A 19,255-nucleotide genomic window follows, 5' to 3' on the forward strand; every position below is an offset into this window, starting at 1 on the left:
GTTACCATAGTTTGTCACGGTACGCCTCACAAACCCATGTCTTAAAATATTAAGGCTATCATGAGCAATTCGTCTCTATTCTGTTATCGTATAAAGGTATCGGTGCTGCTACGCTAGCTAAACGCATGGGTTGCACTTAAATATCTTCCTTATTGCACTTCAACTGCATCACCTCTAACGAGATAGTACGCATTCCTCGGCATCCGAACCTGTCGTCAATATTCGTTTAATTATACCGCCAAATCCTTCAGCTTCTCACCAGCTTCCGCGACTGCGGCTCCCGCAGCAGCCACCTTTTGCTTGGCGCCCTTCTCTCCCTTGGCCTTAGCTTTTGCCGAAGTTGTATCCTTGGGCAGTTCCTTGGTGAAAGGGATGAAGTCGGGAGCGCCCGGAATGTACTTGCGCAGCGGCTCGGGAACTCGGAGACCCTGAAACAAGTTAGCCTCGGTATGTATTTAGGAATTAACTATACACTTACATCCTCGGTCTGGTAGTTCTCAAGAATACAGCATAGCGCTCTCTCGGTGGCACAAAGCGTCGAGTTGAGGCAGTGGACGTATTTCTTCTTAGCGTCCGTCTGCGTCTTGGTACCAAACCGTATTTCTAGGGCACGCGACTGGTAGTCAGTGCAGTTTGAGCACGACACAAGCTCCTTGTATTCTCCCTGGAAGGGGAACCAGGCTTCCAGATCGAACTTCTTGGCAGCTGCATTGTTCAGCGCCCCCGAGACGATAGCTACGACTTGGTACGGTAATCCAAGCGACTTGTAGAATTCCTCAGAGGTTGTGAACATTTCTTCGAACATCTCCCACGACTTCTCGGGGTCCGTAAGCACGAATTGCTCCACCTTCTCGAACTGGTGGACACGGAAGATACCCCAAGCGTCACGACCGTGGGAACCGGCCTCTCTTCTATAACACGTGCTAAAGCCCGCGTACTTGATAGGTAGCTCCTTTGCTATCATCCATTCGTCGGCGTGGAAGGCGGATATGGGCTGTTCCGAGGTCGCGATGAGGTATTTGTCGTTTTGCGCTTCGCCGTCGACTACCTTGTATAATTCCTCGTCAAACTGCTCTAGCTGAGCTGTCTTCGCCATGTAGTCCTTGAGCATAAATTGGGGTGTCTGTAGGGGAGTGAAACCCTTGCTGCTAAGGTATTCTAGACCATAGTTGATCAGAGCCTGGTTGAGGAATACACCCCATTGCCTTAAGAAGTAACCTCTGTGGCCCACGACCTTGACTCCACGATCAGGATCGTAACCATCCAGCCGTAAGAGAACTTCGTGATGCGAGAGTACGTCCTTCTTCTCTACCGTGACTCCCGGCGGGGCCCATGTCCGCTGGATTGCGTTGTTGTCTTCGTTATCGCTGATAGGGACCGAATCGTGGACGATGTTGCCAATAGTATTGATCTTGGCTTTTAGCGCAATATCTTTCTGGGCTGCCGAGTCGATAAATGCCTTCTTCTCCTTTTCGAGTTGGGCCTTCTGTTGAAGTAGTTCATCGGCGTTTTCCTTGGCCTATATATACGCTGATAGTTAGTACTTAGACACGAGAATATATATAAGACGTCTCGATGACTCAGAGGAATGATGACCTTTTTCTTAGCACCGATCTGCTTCTGCACTTCGTTGATCTTGCTGTTTATCTGAGTCGCGGCATATTGAGCTATAATTTTACGATATGTCAATCGCGAATATTGCTTGGTACGAGAGGGTATGCGACTAACTTCTGCGATGGTCCTCGAACATCTCGATTACCTCGTCGACAACTTCGACCTTGGCATATCTGCGGCGCTGTGACTCGCGGATCTTCTCAGGGTTGCCACCCCTCTCGGTGATGAAATCTAAAACGTCGAGCATGATTGAGGATTTAAAGACGACTTTGAAGTAAGATTGATGTCAAAATACTCCTTTCCGTGCAGTTTAAAGGAGTGACTGAATTTTGGTGGGGTGGTTTTCGAGGCAGAGGGGCAGAAGGGTGAAGGGGGTATCGCGACGCAGCAGCGGGGCACGATATGATAGGTGAGGTACGTACCTCTTTATCTGCAGCTCTTTTTTTTCTTTTTTTCTCTCTCTTCGGTACTTGAATACATGTACCTGGTAACTGCATGTAGGTACCTAGGTATCCTATGCATTCCCATTACGCTTGAGCTTTTGAGGTGCCTTTTGCCCTTTTGCTTTATACCAAAACTTCAAGGTCCAATTCTGGTGATGTTTTTTTTTGTGTTAGGCATAATTAAGATGTCATTATTAATGCCACATGCTAATAGCAAATGTCAAGCTTGTTATACTATGAGGTAGCAATAAAGCAATTCCGATTAACTCCTTAACCAGACCTGAAGCTCTGACTAGTATATACAAGTCATGGCAATTATCGTCTCTGTCCTTCAAGACATCATAACTAGTAACCTGTGTGGTTCATAATGCAAAGCCGAAAGAAAAAAGTAGCAGTAACCTGTCCGAAAACACAGTAGCACCTAGACCTAGATTCCACCACCCTGCGGCGGCTCAGAGATCCCCCTTCTAGCCTTCCAAACGTTCCAAACGTTCCATTGTGCTGTCCTTGTTCGTTTGGTATTCCAACGTAGTAGTATTTCCTTTGAAACCTGTCCTTGGTTTCCTCCTTCAAATTGTTGTTTTTCACATCACCTGACACTTTCCCTCGTTCGTTGCCTCGTTCGGGTTCTGTGACTTTTCCACCTGGGCGATCAGGAGCTCGAAGGCCTTACCGACATTCTCGTTGTAACGCGCGCTGGCTTCAGTCCATCCGCAGTTGAACTTCTCCGACAGCTTCTTGCCGTCTTCCTGGCTAACTTGGCGTTGCTCGGGGCGCAAGTCGCTCTTGTTGCCTACTATGACAATTGGGACCCAATCTGTGCCCTGGAGTTGCCAATTAGTTAGTTACTATGTCATTGAACGTGATTGAAGAGTTATAGGAATTAATTAATGGGGATGACAAACAAGGTGGTTGAGAATCTTCTCGCGGATGACCTGCACCATCTCGAACGACGGTAGCGAGGAGACCGAGTACACTAGCATGTAGCCATGGATGCCGATGAAGTGTTTCGAGTTCAGGATGCTGTACTCATCTTGGCCGGCGGTATCGACAATTTCAGTAGCATAGTCCTGACCCTTAAATCGAATGACCTTGCTAAAGGTATTCTCGATGGTGGGATAGTAGCTCTCGACGAAGTGGCCGTCGACGAACTGCACCGCCAGAGAAGATTTGCCTGCAAGATGGGGTTACGAGGCGTTAGCTTAGCTCTGTGGCCATGAGACATGTCATATATTATATTAACACGCATCGTATTGTATGCACAATCCATGACAAAAAAAAAGAACTTGCAAGGGACAGGGCTAGGCAGGGGAGACGTATGTAGATAAAGGTACCACGAAGAACACTAGAAGGATAAAACACGTACCTACGGATCGGCTGCCAACGATGGCAACCTTCCGCTGCTTTGACGGTGACGGCATTTACGGAGAGGCGAGATGAGGCACAACTAAGGATTGTCGTGTACTGCAGGTATTATCTATGTTAGGTACCTCACATGAGCATGACGGATAATAATGCTGCATTACACGTCGGGGCACGTCGGGGCTTGTCGGGTGTGTGCGGCGTGGGGGGAAGGGGGACGGGGGACGAGCGACGAGGAACAAGAAAGTGTAAATATTTCCCGTGCGGGAGGTATGTGTTAGGTATGTGTTAGGTATGTGTTAGGTATGTGCGTTGCTAGGTATGTGCGTTGCGCGCTTTGTGTATTTGTGTATTGTGATATTGTGTCGTATTGTGTAAGGTTGATTTTTGGTTTATTGATCTAGGGATCTGAGTCGGCGCGGGATGAGCGCACCTTTTTTTAATTATTTTCAACGTTGATCTCCTTATTAAACGTTCTTTGATCAGGCACACATTTGTGTTTTATGACGTGCAGATGTTACCCAATATCACGTAGTAGAGATTAAGGACCATTGGGTTATGAGGTCAGAGTAAGAGAGATGTGAGGGAGGGGCTTTTCTCCTTATCTGTTACTTGGAACGAGCTGATCGCTCAGGCGCTTCAGGGACTGGGAACAGAAGAGCTCAAACCTACCAAGAGCTCTAAAACTTCAAAATAGGGCATAGGCGGGGTAGGTACGGGATATATAGCATTTAAAGTACTATTTAACTACGATATAAGTACACATGCCGCCGTACAACTGTATGAAGTACTTACATGTGTACTGTAGGTACATACTACATACTGATGTACATAACCTAGTGGAAGCCATAGCGGCATACCGGCTAACCAAGGTTAACCTAGGAAACATGCACAGCACGGCTAGCGATGGCACCTGCAATGTATCGAGTTCCTATTAATAACACATACCTTACGTTACCTAAGGTACCTACCTGAGAACAAATCAATAAGGGGAGCCCCTGTAATAGAACCATCATTGACTCTGCGGATGAACGCGGGGCTGGCCCAGACTCCGGTAAAATACAAACGTGCCTGAAAATGGTACCTACTAGGGTAAGGTACTAGGTACTAAGGTAGCATTCCTGCGGCTCGAGGCTTATAATAGCTGTAATAGATATGAATTGCAAAGCTTTGTTAACACTAGATCCTAGAGTCGAGCCCTTCTTCCATTCAACTCGATTCTAGATACCTATGTCCTGGGTATCCTGCCGCTTGTACTGTTCCGCATTATCCGCCATGTTCATCCGTTATCGTCATGCCTTGTGGGTTGCTTCAAGGGTATTTGATTGTGTATTTTTGACTTGGTCCGGAAAACCTTCCGTTGGGGTAATGTCAATAAAATCATCGCAGACGTCTACATCCCCTCTCTTTAAGACGCCTAAGGACCAAAATGGTTTAAACCTTTCCTCGTGATAATACGCTTTTCAACTCTCCCCCCTTTGTATCCCATACTGAAAATCAAATTTTCCTACAACGGTAAATACTGCGTATATGGCATGCCTTTGGAGGAAACCATCCAATGCATCCAACCTGCTTCGACAATGTCTGCCAACTCCGAATTAATCATATGTTGATTGGTCTTCTAGTTGTCGTACTAGGTCCTGAAGTCGCTCCATGTAACTACTGTGGTCTCGTGAGCCATCGTCGTCTTCGCCTATGTTTTGCTCCACCTTCTTGTAGTGGGTAATGAACTCGCGTAAAGAATCAAGTAGAGGCGTGATACTCTTGGTCGAGTGGTTCGACCGTATTTTCTGTCGCACTGGCGGATGTAGAGCTAGATAGCCGAGTAATACGGACAAGTATCCAAAGGCAACATTCAAATGGCTAGTCTCCATTGAATCGGCCTGCCCCCCTGTTAGTGTAGAACAATAAAATAGGGCTGCTCAGTACTCACCTCTGCTGTCCTCCGATAGTTCTCTAGGAATAGTCGTATCAATTCGTCAACTGGCCGTTGATTATCATGGTGGCAATCATTAATGACTTGTCTGACGAGGGAACTGTGCTCCGAGAAATTGATCAGAATTCCCAGCCGTAGGACTAAGCTGTCTAAGATCCCATCGACCCAAGCATCCTGGGACAAAGACGCCCAAATGCGGGCGAAGTTGCTGGATATCGAGTTCGCCAAACCAGGAATTAGTCCTTTTGATACAAACACTTCCGGTGCTTCTAAGCTATTATTCGTCAAGTTGATAGTGAGCTTCAGGATAGCACTCTCGAGCAGCTTGCTTTCGCTCTCTTGGGCTGGAACATCTGGTATTACATTTCGCGAGGAAGCGCTGAAGACGTCGGCTACAATGGGTAGATATCGAGTAGTCCAGTCAGCGTTTGAACGCTGCGGTTCCTCAAGGCTGACAGCGTGGAAGTCAAGAATTGATAGAGTGTTTGCAAGGTCAATCGCTTCCGCTGTTGCGGGATAGTCCCAATGCTCTGTGCTTTCAACCGCTTCCGAGAGCACTGTGAATAGAGCCTCTGTTACAGCTGGAGAGAAGACCGCAGGGTCCTTAGCTGCATTGGCATTCTGCGTAATAAGTAGGTGTAGACATTTAAGGGCAAGGCTTCTCGGTGAGATGCGTGGTGGGCTAGCCTCTCCCCAGATGGATAGCTCACATAGCGTAGTCTGAACGGCAATGAGGGAGGTTTGGCTCCTCTTGGATAAGTTGCTCTTCCTATCTCGCGCTATTACCTTGACGTCCTTAGTAACGCCAAGGAGAAGGGCAAATAGGTTCGCAGGTTTACCAAGCCGGACGAGCTGTTGTGTATGCGAAGAAGGCCATTTTGCAAGTATCGTCACGAGGATTGATAAAATCAGGTACCCAGAGATGATATCAGTCTCTCTGTCCACATCTTTTAGTAATGCTGCCTCAACACCGTGATCACGGCATTGCCGCATAAATGTCTTATCTTTGATTTTCTCTGCTATCTGGAGCAATGCGGCTCTTCGAGAGGATGAAGGTTTGTCACCTGGAGAACCAATCTGGTCGGCTAAGTCTTGCATCGTATCAGCCACACGAGAGTTTGCCCCGGCCTGTCTTAATTCGTGGATATCCCGCAGCTTTGAATTAGGCGAACCGTTAAGCGCGTCGTCGTCGTCGTCAATGATCCCCTTAGTACTGACTGCTTTCTTTGGGGTTCCAAGTTCTAAGCGTCTCCCCTTCAAAGGAGCCGACATCTCGGGTAGAGCAAGGCTCTCCAGTAAATCAACCTCCTCCTCTAGTACTTTTCTACCTTGGCCGTATGTAAACTTAAGCGCACTACTAGAGCGGGTAAAAGTCCTAGTGCTAGTTGCTTGCGTTGTTGCGGGTTTACGGCTTGGGGTTTGAGGCAAGGATTGAGAGTCTGCCATTGAGACGTCACTAATTTGGTGACTTAAAGTTGGTTGGCTTGAACTCTCTTGGCTTTCGAAAGCCTCCTCGACAGTCTCGGCTTCGTCATCCTTCCTCTGTTCAACTAGCGTGTCGATTATTCGCTTTCTGCGCTTCTTAGTGCCACTATCTGGAACTGGTTGGGGGTTCGACCGGACTTCATTGTCCGCTCTATCTGAAAGGAGACTCGACCCCTTCGGTTTTGCGATGTTTTCACGGGCAAAGCGGAGGGGTATGCGCTGCTGCATAATATCCCGCTTTTCCTTCCCCTTCATAGTTGAATCCGAAGTCGATCCTGCTGAACCTCTAACACCTGCAGCCTTAGGCTGTCTCGAACCCTTTAGTAATGTTGGCGTAGGCGGCGGGCTTGATAGTCTTGGTTCGGCCGCATCAGTATCCATAGATTCTAATGGAACTGGACGGGCGCGTTGTCGCGAAGTAGAGGGAGCTGTTTGGCGGGTACCGGTGGAAGTAGAAGTATACGGGTGCGACCGACGTCGTACGTGATCAGGGGAGACATCGCGCTGGCCAGCCTGGTAAGATTCCTGTGCTCGCCCCTTAGACGCGTACACTTGGGATATCTTACGTTTCCGATCAAAACCTTGTGTGTTGTCTTGTGAGCTATCTGGTTTCGTCTTTATGTCGGCCAATCCATCAATACCTCGAGATGTCGGCGAAGAGGGATCTCGTAGTGGGGAACTGAGTAGCGTGGGTCGGCGGCGCGTTACAGTGGCCTTGTGCTTCAAGACGGAATCATCCTCTGGTATAGGTGGGAAGTCGCTGGGAGTAATGAGTGCCTTCGGTTGTCTTCTACGAGCGGCTTTTCCATAGGTGGTGAGTCCTTTCTTTCGGGGAGCACTGAAATCCTGCTTCATAGACATGGTGATACCTGGTTAAACACCTTTGAAGCAGGTTGAAATGTCAATAGCATAAGATGATTGATCATTTATAGCGGCAGCAGATTATTGAAAGTGGGAGATTTGAGATGGGAATAGTAGTAGAGTTTGATGTTAATAGCTGAGAGACGCGCTTATGGTAGCCTTGCAGCGGACTACCGTAAGTAGTGGTGAGTGACGAATTATTTAGTTGAGGGTGGGACGATAAATAGGAAGGATTGCGAAGCTGATTTGATGTTGTTAGGCTAAGACCGCTAAGTGGATGATCGGGCAAGGAAGTGCAACCAAAAACGTGCGGAGGTCGCAAGAAGGAAGAAGGGCGATACCTTGAATTCAGAATTCACCGGGATTCACGCCCTAGAACCTAAGATATCCTCCAATGCATTGAACCTAATACCTCCTTGGCAGGTACGGGTGAATAAGTATTTGCCGCGTTGGTCTTGCCTTGTTACCTTAGTTAAAGACGGAAGCATCCATCTATCAGCTTCATCGAACCACAACATAACTTAAAGTAAAGCAACAGCTCTTTGTTGACTGGTTCGGCTAGTTGGTAGTACATTAGCCAACCGATTTTCTAAGCTGCTGAGCTGAAGCCTGAAACAAGGAAGGCGCTACAATAGGCGGATAAGCCAGATAAGCCAGATAAAAGATGTGGTAAAGAACTGCAGGCGGGGTCCACTACATGTGTATGTACTTGTGTCCGGTCATCACTTGTCGCCAAGCCCACTTCAGATTTCCTATTAGGGCTTATCATTCGTTTTTCTACAAGTCAGCTCCAATGAGCCTCGACTTATGCTTAAAGCTATCGCTTTATGAGATACCTACCTACCCATTTAGAGCATCTTGGTTTATATTGGAATTTGGCCTTCCTAATCTTTCTCTCACGTTATACTATTTGCTAAAATGTCAGGGTTGACCCTTTAGTTTCGTTTTAATCACTTGACTTATAAAGTCTTGGAGTATTTCTCTATTCTTTCCCTCTCCCTCGGCGCAGAACATCTGCATACACCTACTGTAGATAACTAGGAAACTCCTGACAACCCCTTTGACCGCTTAGGCTGTGTGACGGCGGTTTATTCTTCGAGTAGGATCATATCTCTAGGTGTTTCTAGGATCTTTATATCTTCCAGACATCGTACAAGTGTTGCGGGGGTTTACACCATTTAAACGACTCATCTAGAAGATATAGAATGGCTACTGAATCTGGAAATCGTCCTCAAGTCGGCCCTGTGCAGTGCGTAGGACCCGACTACCGCTCGCCTAGTCAAAAACCTATCGCCACTGTCTCAACGGCGGTTGAACATGACAATGTTATCACATTGCCCCAAACGCCACAGCTCATCGCATTGCTCACGTGAGTAGCTTCCTTGTTGGTCGACTCGACTCGAGCGTTTTACGATATGTTTAGTACTCGAATTATCCAGGAACTAATTCCGGGATAGGAAGATCCGTGACAGAAAGACGGAACGAGCTGACTTCATTTTCTACTCGAACCGAATAATTCGTCTACTTGTCGAGGAAGGGCTCAACCATCTACCCGTCGTTGAACACACTGTAACTACCCCGGTTGGTCACACCTACGATGGACTCATGTTTCAGGGGAAAATTTGCGGTGTCTCTATTATGAGGGCTGGTGAAGCTATGGAACAAGGTCTTCGAGACTGCTGCAGATCGGTTAGGATTGGCAAAATCTTAATCCAGCGAGATGAAGAGACAGCAAAGCCGAAGCTATTTTACGATAAATTGCCTGAGGATATTGCTGAAAGATGGGTTCTATTACTTGATCCGATGTTTGCAACAGGTCAGACTGCTAGCTACCTATATCATATTTTCTCACTTTCCAGAGGACTAACCTAGGTCTAATACTTTAGGTGGATCTGCTATCATGGCCGTCGAAGTCCTAAAATCACGTGGCGTTCCAGAAGAGAGGATTCTTTTCCTGAACCTGATCGCCAGCCCAGAAGGAGTCCAAAATTTCGCAACCAAGTTCCCCAAGCTCCGGGTTGTTACAGCATTCATCGATCAGGTAAGAAATCTTGTCTGCTCTCCTAAGTTCATCCCATTGCAAATACTAATTCGGATACCTTGTAGGGCCTTGACGAGAAGAAGTATGTCGACAAAGCTTTGCTATGGAAGCCTTCACTGACGTTCTCTTAGTTACATCATTCCAGGCTTGGGTGACTTCGGGGATCGGTTCTACACCATGTAACGCGGATTAATCGTAACCACGGACTTCGGAAGACAAGAGTAAGTAGAATTTAACGCCTATTAGTAGTATACATCATTATTTGGAGCCCTGATGACTGCCCGTTCTGTAAAGAGTAAGGGCGACAACTTCCACGACAGACGGTATAGTCTATGGAGGACCGACGTGTAGTCAGACGGGTTGCAGACATTAGATAACACGTGCCTTAACGGCAATAACTGCATGTCATATGATGTAGGCGTTATCACTACCGAGTTGATTTTATCGCGTTGATCCGGCAAAGTGAGGCTTAATTCATCAAAAGTATAGTATCATATCTGCTCAGTACTCGTCATCGTCTCCCACAACACCCTCTCCCTCGTACCCGCGGTCGTCTTCGTCGTCATCATAGCGACCAGCTGCCGATTGTTTTGAGCCTAACCGGTAACCCGGGGCTGAGCCAGAGGCGCCTCCAGTAGTATCGTCTTTTGCGACAGCATCTAGAACCGCGTAAGCAACGTTGTAGACAATACATCAGTTTAAAAAAAGATCCACATACCTGCTGCATCAATCCATTCGCTATAGACGTCGACGGGCGCAGAAAGATCTAGTCCACCATTAGCAACTATCTGTGGTAGCCGATGCGATTCTGCTTACAGTTAATTCCGCATTGAAATCTCTGGCCGCATACTTTGCATTCCAGTTCACCGACGCCAGATTTCTTATTCATTTCGACGGTGACCGATCGCTCGTGGTTACAGAATAAGCACGTGAATATAGTAGGTAGGGGATCGTTCTTCTTCTTGCCCTGAGGCTTTCTCGAACTCTTCTTGCGCTTCCCCTATAATAGCCATCTATATTAGCGACTACTCAATATCGCAGCTTGGTGTAGAAGGTTATTTACCATGGCGAATCGAAATGCGACACGGCTTCAAGTGTCGCGATACCGTTTGGAATACGGTCTGTAGTTGATTTGGTCAGAAGGTGGATCGGTTGCGAGTTTGTATGGAGAAGGCTGAACTGAGGAAAGGTGCTATGGGCTTTATAAGGAATGACGTACGTCGGCTTGTCGCGTAAAGACAACAGTGCGCGTTTCAATACCACAAAGTTCCGATTGTCAACAACTCAACTTTAGATAAATAGAAGTATAATTCACAAATGGTGGGATTCTTACTTTTACGCAAAGCGTTTCGCCTTCAGAACAGTAAAAACTGTATGGAAGGACGAAATACAAAGTATTTCAAGGCTTTATGTGGCGCTCAAAGGCTTCGCCTAGCACAAGATTATTATTATTAAAGTCACCTCTTGGATAAAGCTCTCTTATCGCTTATCAATGAAGCTAACGAATGGGCTAGTATATATAGTAGGTACTAGTGGATACCTAATAAGGCGGGGTTTCTTTACCGCATTTATATTCCGTACAACTCGATATAATCATAAGTTGCACATCTCTTAGATAAGAATATTTCCAATGCCAATGAGCATGAAGGAGACTGGATGTTCACAGCAGACGCAGGTACGAACTAGTGGGGATTATGACTAGTCTAGTGGGTTATTACTATTAAACAGTCAGGTGCCTACCTTTTCCTTGGGCACCTTATCAGGTAGGAGAGCTCTGTACAACTACATGTACGTATACTTGTCTGCTTGGTCTCATTCCAGCTCATCCGGCCAAAGTTAAGTCTAATAAATTATCTTTTCTTGTAGGTCCAAGTACTATATACTTTCGTATAATGTTAGGCGCTGTCTTGACCCTTTCATACCGCTACATGCATCTTCCTACATTGATGTAACTTCGTGTATCCTTAAACTTCCAACAACTTGCTATCTTGATTCTTACCCTCACATAGTTACTAGACAACCAACTCGTTCATAACAATACTAAATCAAAACGTAAGGTTATCGGCGAGGGATTAATTTAACCTTCCCTACTTATATATTTACTCTATTCACCTATAACTCTATCCCCCATTCGTTAGACTTTGAGATTACTTCTTGTCAAGCTGTGGCAATGGCAGACTCGGGTACAAGCAGTTCTGTGGGCATGGCCGACGTCCTTGAGGCCCTGAAGAGTATCCAGGAGAACCAGACCAAATTGGCATCGGAAGTCGAATCCGTCTCCCTTCGACTTGATACTCTTGCTCCGTCCGGCCAAGTGCCGAGTCTCGGTATCAATAGGGTATCAACACCCCTCGCTGTGGCTCCGACATCACCGATCCGGACGACTCTGGCTGCTGGCGAGGCTGATTCCGGCAACACATCGCCTACAACGAAAGAAGCATCTCAGGCACAAAAATCCGGATTTACATCTCGAATTATACTTACGTAAGTTCTATGCCTCGTGAGATTCCTAACAGCTCCGTATTAACCGTTAGCTAGTACATATCCCAAGCAGATTGGTATTAATCCACTTCCTCTTCAATGGGGGGCTCCAGATGCAGTCAGCCGAGGCCCGGTGGTTGTCTCCCGGTCATCATCCACAATTCGAAAGCGCAACGGTAAGTTTATCGCTTATTGTATGCTTTTTTAGCTACTAACGACGTTCTAGCTATCGGAGGTAAGCCATGATCTACCATTAAGCTGTTTGGAGCCTCACATAACTTGATGACATAGCACATGGCGGTTCCTATTCCATCTACTTTGCTCTTGCACTTGCTAGCAAGCAGCTGAACGCCAACCATAGGTACGGTTACGCCAGCGTCATTGACCAAGTTGCTGAAGCCTAATTTATAACTCTCAATATAGGCCAGATTTCACCAACACCGAGCCGGCAGCCAACATTGGCCCGTTTCCTCAATGGGGCGATAAGAAAAAGATCGTCGCTATGGATCCTTGGGGTCACTTGGCCCCGTGGCTTTTCGCCGACGTTATAGAAAAGGAGGACGGTAACTAACGGCCCGGAGAGCGAATGATATATACGTTGAGCAAGCTAATGAGTGATCACAGTTGATATTCGTCCCACAATTGCCATCACCAAAGCACATATGAAGGTAAATAATTTTAACCCTGTAGTTCTGTGAATCGTATTAATTTGAACTAGCTTCCAGAGCTGGAGGAAAGCGTTCGAAGAGGGAGACTGTATGTTTTCCTCTGGTATTGTCTGGTCACAAACTAATAACACTAATCTACTATCAGTGTTCCCGATGGGAAAGTTTGCCTAAATGCACAGGGAGAGCTGGCAGTGACCAAGTTTGCAGTTGAGCCAGTAAGAATATTGAACTCCCAAGTCTACCGAAAAGAGCCGTGCTTACTATAGTAGGTTTGGTACCTCCCCGGAGTAGCTGAGAGATTCGGCATAGGTGCGTATTAAGGATCAACCTCCGTGGCGGAACCTATGGCTAAACCTTGCAGATGAGGGCGTTCTAAGGCGCTCGCTCTTCGAACACACTGGGGGTAGCTATCCAGAAGTAAGCGTCCACCACACTATTGATAACCAGCGTATGTCTAATTACAATATGTATAGCTTATCACGCGAGGCGATATTAAGGTCTTCTTACCTCCAATCGGTATCTCGGGTCCTACCTCAAAGGAACATCAAATGACGGTACTAACGTTTTATAGGCGGGCTGACTGTATATTGCTTCGGGGACCCGGCGAAGATGTCTGACGAAAAGAGCAGACTAGCCTTGCGCATTCACGATGAGGTAATTCATGCACTGTGGCTATTGGCTTGGAGGTTACTGGCTTACAGAGAATGCAGTGCAACGGTAGTGATGTGTTTGGCTCCGATATCTGCACTTGCAGACCCTATCTTATCTTCGGCATCGAAGAGGCCGTCAAGGAAGCACAGAATGGCGGCAGTGGCGTTGTCATCTACTTCAGAAAAGAAGGACGAGCTTTGGGTGAAGTAACTAAGGTATTGTACCCCCGAGTTGTAGCTGTTAAAATACTGACATCTAGTAGTACCGTGAGTCTAGGTGTTTCTTTACCACTGAGCTGAAGTTTAACCACATCCAATAGTTGTATACAACGCTAGAAAACGCGGCGAAGATCGTGCCTCGGACTATTTCAAAAGAACCGAAAATGTTGCTGGAGTTAAAGACATGCGTTTCCAGGCTCTAATGCCTGATATACTCCACTGGCTCGGCATAAAGAAGATCGATAGAATGCTAAGCATGAGCAAGTGAGTTACCCGACTATAAATGGTGGAGGGATCAGATCTAACGTTAGGGTGTCACAATGTAGTATGAAGTACGATGCCATCGTTGGCCAGGGGTAAGTCAATTCCCCATACGGTAAACCAAGGTAAGGCGTGTCTAACCAAGTATAGTATCCCTATTCATGAGCGGGTAGAACTTCCCGAAGACTTAATCCCCGCAGATTCACGGGTCGAGATAGATGCCAAGATTACAGCCGGTAAACTTGTACCCCTGGTAGTCTACCGGATCCGGGAAGATAGCTGACGGCTCGCAGGATATTTCACTACCGGCAACAGAATGACTGCCGAAGAATTGAAAGCCGTCCAGGGACGGATGTGGGAAGAGTGAGTACCACCCGAACAACTGGCCCTTCCAACTTCGTATTATTAACAATGACAGTGTCGACCACTGAATACTCCAACTGAGCTGGCTTGCTTTTACGACCGGTGTAGGAGTTAGTTGAAACTACGTAGGTAGGTAGCTATAGGCAGTTACTAAATGAAAACCTGATATGACCTAGAATCCCCGCTTCTACTATTGCCACGCGTGAGACTAATGTATGAACTCCAAGAGAGGTGTGTTGTTTTGTACTCTCTCGTCCTTGTGACTGCAGTGGCATCTGTAGTATCTTACAGTGTGTGACAGCGATCCAATTGTAGCATGTCCAAGCGGCATGAATTCAGTAGAGCTACGTCGTAGCACGTCAGCTTTACCAGATTATCTGTCGTGCGGTATAAAAGTGTATCTTGCAGCTTCAATTGAGGGTTCGTCTACATCAGCCTTAGAAGCATGATGAGATGCATAGGCAGGAAGAGTGGGAGAGTGGGAGAGTGGTCTGCGAAGCTCCAAGTGGATTGATGGGTTGATTATCTGCATGGATTATACAAGGGCACAAGGAAGAGGGGGGGAAGAGGATAAAGGTACAGGGGAATATCACGGAATTCGCGTTACGCTCGCGCTGACCTCCTTTTCTACGTATCATGATAGTGAAGCTGACAGGTCGCCGGCTCTAGCCCTTCTAATAGTTCTGACAGCAGCCACTTGAAACTTGTCGTGTCTAGTAAAAACGGGGTAAGACTACTTGGGTTGCCTAGATTGCTTGGTAGGTATTAGGTATCAGGTATTAGGGCAGTATTAAAACAGTATTAAATAGGGCAAAAATGGATACTAGTATTATGGAAAATGCAAGGATGGGTTGCAGATGTTAAGAGATACTAAACCGGACCAGCTTCATGAGTGGTTCAGTTGCTAACAAGTCTCCCCACTCCACCTCTCCTACCAGTCCTACTGGTGCAGGACGGCCCAACACGGCTGCAGGCCGTCTACGCCCAAACCACCCAGGCCAACGGAGACCATACAGCTACCACCACATACGAAATGTCCCCATTCGTGAGTGACATGTGGCATTGCCCGCAACCGACCGTCTGGGGATGTCGTTCCACAACAGCCGGTAGAGCTATTGGTATTAGCGGTCTTTTTTGCCTTGCTGCGTGATGTCTTAAACGTTTGAAATATCCATTCATAGATGGGGAGCTTTGCTCCTCAAGCCTGCATCGTTTTCACCAAACTTGCCACTCACATTACAAGCTTTAAGAGACTATAACCAAGCTTAACCAAGCTCCGTATTCGACAACCCCATCTCATAATCACATAATCACATAATCTGTTTACTTGCTATCTTGACCTTGGTTCCGGAATGGCTACTACCAGATACTCGCCTGACATCGTCCCTCGACGGGAATCGTCACCAAGGCCGAAGAGCACGGAAAGACGACGGCCCCGCTTGCTTAGAGCTTGTGCCACAGAACCTTCTATCACCACCTCCAACGCTTGTAAGGGACTGTTGACGAGCCCGAACACAAGCCGGAGAGCAACGGACCTACTCAGCCGCGTCGCAATATCCAATGCCAACTCGTCACCATCATCAACACGGAGCTTCGCCCTAGACTCATCCGAGATGCGCGAGGCTCATCTATCAGACTCTACCCGCGATCCACGTGCGTATACACCGACCCTGGTCTAGCCGATCAGGGCGATCCTTTCCTAACTTCTGTGCTGACCTGACGACTAGACTCGGTATGCTACTTCAGCTTCCCCAGCTTCGACGCCTGGGAAGTCGGCGAACATCCAGACGAGGAGAAGGTGGACAGGACGGCCTAATTCCTAATTCCTAATTCGTGGCCGCGCCCCCGAAGCGCTCTCGTGTTGGGGGGCGGGACCCGCGGGGTTCCCCGAATTTTTTTCATCTCACCCAATACAATACGAACTCGTCTTATTTTTCTTTTTTCCTTCCAATAACGCGATTAACGGGAGCGGACAATAAAGCATGACAACGGGTCAACAGGCGCCGGAGCATTGTTATTTTTTGCTTGCTTGTTTTTTTTAATGTTTGGTTTTCCTCGCAAGGCAGCAAGGGTCACCAGGATATATGTATCATCAGGCCTGACGGAGGTAGTTGGTGGTGGTGGTGGTTTTGGGACAGGCGCTCGGCGAAAACATTGGAATTGATACAGAACACACACACACAGAGAGAAAGAGAGAAACTTAATGGATTGCGAGATCTACTGGGTTGTGAGGAGTAAAATGGGATACCCCCGTTCGAAACAGCGACAGGACAGGACAGGACAGGACAGGACAGGATAGGATAGGATGGGATAGTACAAGAGAGATAAAAGTTAGATTTGCCCGTTGGGCTGGGTTCTAGCTCGCCTTGTTATATCTTACTTAATATCTGCAATAAATATACGAATAAATAAACCTTTTAAGAATCGAGCAACGTTTTAGAATTCGTTCGATGATGCTGTAGACGTAGCGGTGGTGATTGGCGACGCCGTAGCTAATAGATGCTTAGCTACGGCGCACTCAAGACAGAGGTAGAATTTACTAATGTTGGAGAATAGTATAGAGTATCAATTCGAATTTTATTAATCAAGTAGAGGAAATTCCAAAGTATTAACCCGTGTTATTAATAAAACCTAAAAGTCTCATAAATTGCTGCTTGTAGAGAATACCTCGTTTATGTAAAATCGACCTAATTCTTCAATATACCCTGTTGAATGCATACACTCCCACTAATATGCGCTTCTAAAATATATATGAAGTTAGAGGTGCATGGCTTGAGGGGAACAGACCCTAATAACGGTACGTACCTTTTCGCTAGTAGAGATCTGAAAAAACATTTGCTTATCAAAGATAAAAATACACGTGACCGTGCCACACTCCCTCAATTTTCGCGCACAAACAAGAAATTTTGGCTGCACTAGAATTCACTGCCAGATCCATCCACTACGCAACACCAAAAAAGTCCTTTTCAACACATCTTCAACATCGTCCTGAATTGCGAGCCATATTGACCTCTCGCAAACATGGCGGTTGGAAAGTGAGTACATTACATTTCCATTAACCATTTCAATCTCTGCGATCCTGCGCCTCTCCATTCCGGCGCCCTGCAACTCTCCGCCCCCCGAGACGAGGAAATCCAGTGCTAATCATTCGCTCGCTATAGGAACAAGAGATTGTCCAAGGGCAAGAAGGGTCTGAAGAAGAAGGCCCAGGACCCTTTCGCACGAAAGGATTGGTACTCCATCAAGGTAAGCGACCGCTGTTCAATGACGGATTTCATAGGGACTCTTTTAAACTGACTGCAATTCCTTCTAGGCCCCTGCTCCCTTCAACATCCGAGAGTACGAAATTTTCATCCCGATGCGCTCAGGCTGGTTAATATCTAACTGTGATGTGTAGTGTTGGTAAGACCCTTGTGAACCGAACCACCGGTCTCAAGAACGCGAACGATGCCCTCAAGGGCCGAATCTTCGAGGTTTCCCTAGCCGATCTTCAGAAGGACGAGGACCACGCATTCCGAAAGGTCAAGCTACGCGTCGATGAGGTTCAGGGCAAGAACTGCCTGACCAACTTCCACGGTCTTGACTTCACCTCCGATAAGCTACGATCCCTCGTACGAAAGTGGCAAAGTCTGATCGAGGCCAACGTCACGGTCAAGACCACCGATGACTACCTCCTCCGTCTCTTCGCCATTGCCTTCACCAAGCGACGGCCCAACCAGATCAAGAAGACCACCTACGCTGCTTCATCTCAGATCCGTGCCATCCGAAAGAAGATGGTCGAGATCATCCAGCGAGAGGCTGCCACCTGCACTCTGCAACAACTGACTTCCAAGTTAATCCCCGAGGTCATCGGCCGTGAGATTGAGAAGGCCACGCAAGGAATCTACCCCCTCCAGAACGTACGTACTTGGTTCTACGCAAGCCCTGATGCTTGTAGTTTGGAATGTGCAGCAGTATATACTAACAGAGTCTACTATCTAGGTCCACATCCGCAAGGTCAAGCTCCTTAAGTCGCCCAAGTTCGACCTTGGTGCCCTGATGAACCTGCACGGAGAGTCCACGACGAACGAGGAGGGTCAGAAGGTTGAGCGGGAGTTCAAGGAACGGGTCCTTGAGGAGGTCTAATTATGATGAACTCTGAACTCTGGTCATGGAACGGCGTGGGTTTTTGTGCAATGGCAATAGGTCTCACTTCTGATTGCATTCGGCGCGGCAGGACAGCCGCGGTTACAGCAGGCCCCTCAGGACAGATAAAATGAGAAAGGTTAGCTGACGACTGGATGGTTCCACACGTGATGCTGTTTTATGTGAATATGAGCATTTGGCTTCCTATGTTCTGGTAGAGACAGACTACCTATCCAGTGTCCCAATGGTCTAGGAGGTCATTAGTTAACGGTGCAAAAGTGCGATACCAATACCATCACGAGAATTTTTATGAAGCGAATCTCCTTGCGTCATGGGATTGTAGGTCCATAATAGCTTTGTGAGTTTTTTCTCCGATAGGTCACACTTATAATGTAGAACTTCCTATTTATGGATTGAAAGTATGATATTCCAGATACATGGCATGTCTCATAGCCAAGTCAAGCCGCTTATCGTATTTATATACAAGGGCATCTACGTCTGTAATAGATCCATGACCCGACGATGCCAATATCAAACTAAAGGTCGCTTTTGAAGATATCATGACAGGGGGGTCTAGATTACGTTTACTTAAACAGGGCCGGCGCACTACTATTAACATATATAAAAGCATCTTATTTGACAAAGTTATCTCACTATTGAATCTACTTTACGAAAACTCTTAGACAATTATTATGAAATTTTTTCTTTTTAAATTTAGTCGAGTTGTTGTAAGTGGTGATTTCGAT

General features: G+C 46.9%; 8 protein-coding genes across 8 annotated transcripts; 4 read left to right on the plus strand and 4 right to left on the minus strand.

The window, feature by feature from the left end:
• Positions 1 to 33: 33 nt before the first annotated feature.
• On the minus strand, positions 34 to 1,980 carry F4817DRAFT_338057 (seryl-tRNA synthetase). The gene is made up of 4 exons (XM_049303381.1): positions 1,729 to 1,980; positions 1,597 to 1,667; positions 479 to 1,519; positions 34 to 428 (listed from the first exon to the last, which is right to left on the minus strand). Exons 1-4 carry the CDS (start codon positions 1,859 to 1,861, stop codon positions 231 to 233), a joined length of 1,443 nt encoding a protein of 480 aa, XP_049159022.1. The 5' UTR covers positions 1,862 to 1,980; the 3' UTR covers positions 34 to 230.
• A 348-nt stretch (positions 1,981 to 2,328) lies between these two features.
• Positions 2,329 to 4,088, minus strand: F4817DRAFT_113026 (rheb small monomeric GTPase RhbA). Its single transcript, XM_049297504.1, has 3 exons — positions 3,424 to 4,088; positions 2,963 to 3,231; positions 2,329 to 2,881 (listed from the first exon to the last, which is right to left on the minus strand). Exons 1-3 carry the CDS (start codon positions 3,476 to 3,478, stop codon positions 2,642 to 2,644), a joined length of 564 nt encoding a protein of 187 aa, XP_049159023.1. The 5' UTR covers positions 3,479 to 4,088; the 3' UTR covers positions 2,329 to 2,641.
• A 283-nt stretch (positions 4,089 to 4,371) lies between these two features.
• On the minus strand, positions 4,372 to 7,701 carry F4817DRAFT_365399 (wings apart-like protein regulation of heterochromatin-domain-containing protein; the record flags this gene model as incomplete). Its single annotated transcript, XM_049306862.1, has 2 exons — positions 4,372 to 5,302; positions 5,353 to 7,701. The coding sequence occupies 2 exons, from the start codon at positions 7,699 to 7,701 to the stop codon at positions 5,018 to 5,020; spliced, it is 2,634 nt and encodes an 877-aa protein (XP_049159024.1). The 3' UTR covers positions 4,372 to 5,017.
• A 1,205-nt stretch (positions 7,702 to 8,906) lies between these two features.
• On the plus strand, positions 8,907 to 9,925 carry F4817DRAFT_316072 (uracil phosphoribosyltransferase; the record flags this gene model as incomplete). Its single annotated transcript, XM_049300619.1, has 5 exons — positions 8,907 to 9,070; positions 9,159 to 9,517; positions 9,588 to 9,742; positions 9,808 to 9,824; positions 9,874 to 9,925. The coding sequence occupies 5 exons, from the start codon at positions 8,907 to 8,909 to the stop codon at positions 9,923 to 9,925; spliced, it is 747 nt and encodes a 248-aa protein (XP_049159025.1).
• On the minus strand, positions 9,721 to 11,256 carry F4817DRAFT_338094 (Elf1-domain-containing protein). The gene is made up of 5 exons (XM_049303382.1): positions 10,962 to 11,256; positions 10,806 to 10,863; positions 10,559 to 10,742; positions 10,461 to 10,508; positions 9,721 to 10,401 (listed from the first exon to the last, which is right to left on the minus strand). The coding sequence occupies exons 2-5, from the start codon at positions 10,806 to 10,808 to the stop codon at positions 10,244 to 10,246; spliced, it is 393 nt and encodes a 130-aa protein (XP_049159026.1). The 5' UTR covers positions 10,809 to 10,863; positions 10,962 to 11,256; the 3' UTR covers positions 9,721 to 10,243.
• A 253-nt stretch (positions 11,257 to 11,509) lies between these two features.
• Positions 11,510 to 14,562, plus strand: F4817DRAFT_338098 (GTP cyclohydrolase N terminal-domain-containing protein). The gene is made up of 19 exons (XM_049303383.1): positions 11,510 to 11,604; positions 11,752 to 12,226; positions 12,281 to 12,399; positions 12,450 to 12,458; positions 12,515 to 12,584; positions 12,647 to 12,786; positions 12,848 to 12,891; positions 12,942 to 12,979; positions 13,037 to 13,106; positions 13,161 to 13,200; positions 13,253 to 13,308; positions 13,365 to 13,407; positions 13,463 to 13,545; positions 13,602 to 13,767; positions 13,862 to 14,024; positions 14,087 to 14,116; positions 14,172 to 14,257; positions 14,315 to 14,384; positions 14,440 to 14,562. Exons 2-19 carry the CDS (start codon positions 11,913 to 11,915, stop codon positions 14,450 to 14,452), a joined length of 1,554 nt encoding a protein of 517 aa, XP_049159027.1. The 5' UTR covers positions 11,510 to 11,604; positions 11,752 to 11,912; the 3' UTR covers positions 14,453 to 14,562.
• A 685-nt stretch (positions 14,563 to 15,247) lies between these two features.
• F4817DRAFT_338105 (uncharacterized protein) lies at positions 15,248 to 16,679 on the plus strand. Its single transcript, XM_049303384.1, has 2 exons — positions 15,248 to 16,037; positions 16,112 to 16,679. Exons 1-2 carry the CDS (start codon positions 15,737 to 15,739, stop codon positions 16,198 to 16,200), a joined length of 390 nt encoding a protein of 129 aa, XP_049159028.1. The 5' UTR covers positions 15,248 to 15,736; the 3' UTR covers positions 16,201 to 16,679.
• Positions 16,680 to 17,239: 560 nt separating this feature from the next.
• F4817DRAFT_338109 (40S ribosomal protein S3aE) lies at positions 17,240 to 19,116 on the plus strand. Its single transcript, XM_049303385.1, has 5 exons — positions 17,240 to 17,419; positions 17,546 to 17,630; positions 17,698 to 17,723; positions 17,782 to 18,283; positions 18,366 to 19,116. Exons 1-5 carry the CDS (start codon positions 17,406 to 17,408, stop codon positions 18,507 to 18,509), a joined length of 771 nt encoding a protein of 256 aa, XP_049159029.1. The 5' UTR covers positions 17,240 to 17,405; the 3' UTR covers positions 18,510 to 19,116.
• The last annotated feature ends 139 nt before the right edge of the window (positions 19,117 to 19,255 follow it).

The sequence above is a fragment of the Daldinia loculata genome (assembly GCF_022478755.1).
Source record: "Daldinia loculata strain CBS 113971 unplaced genomic scaffold F4817scaffold_25, whole genome shotgun sequence".
NCBI lineage: Eukaryota > Fungi > Ascomycota > Sordariomycetes > Xylariales > Hypoxylaceae > Daldinia > Daldinia loculata.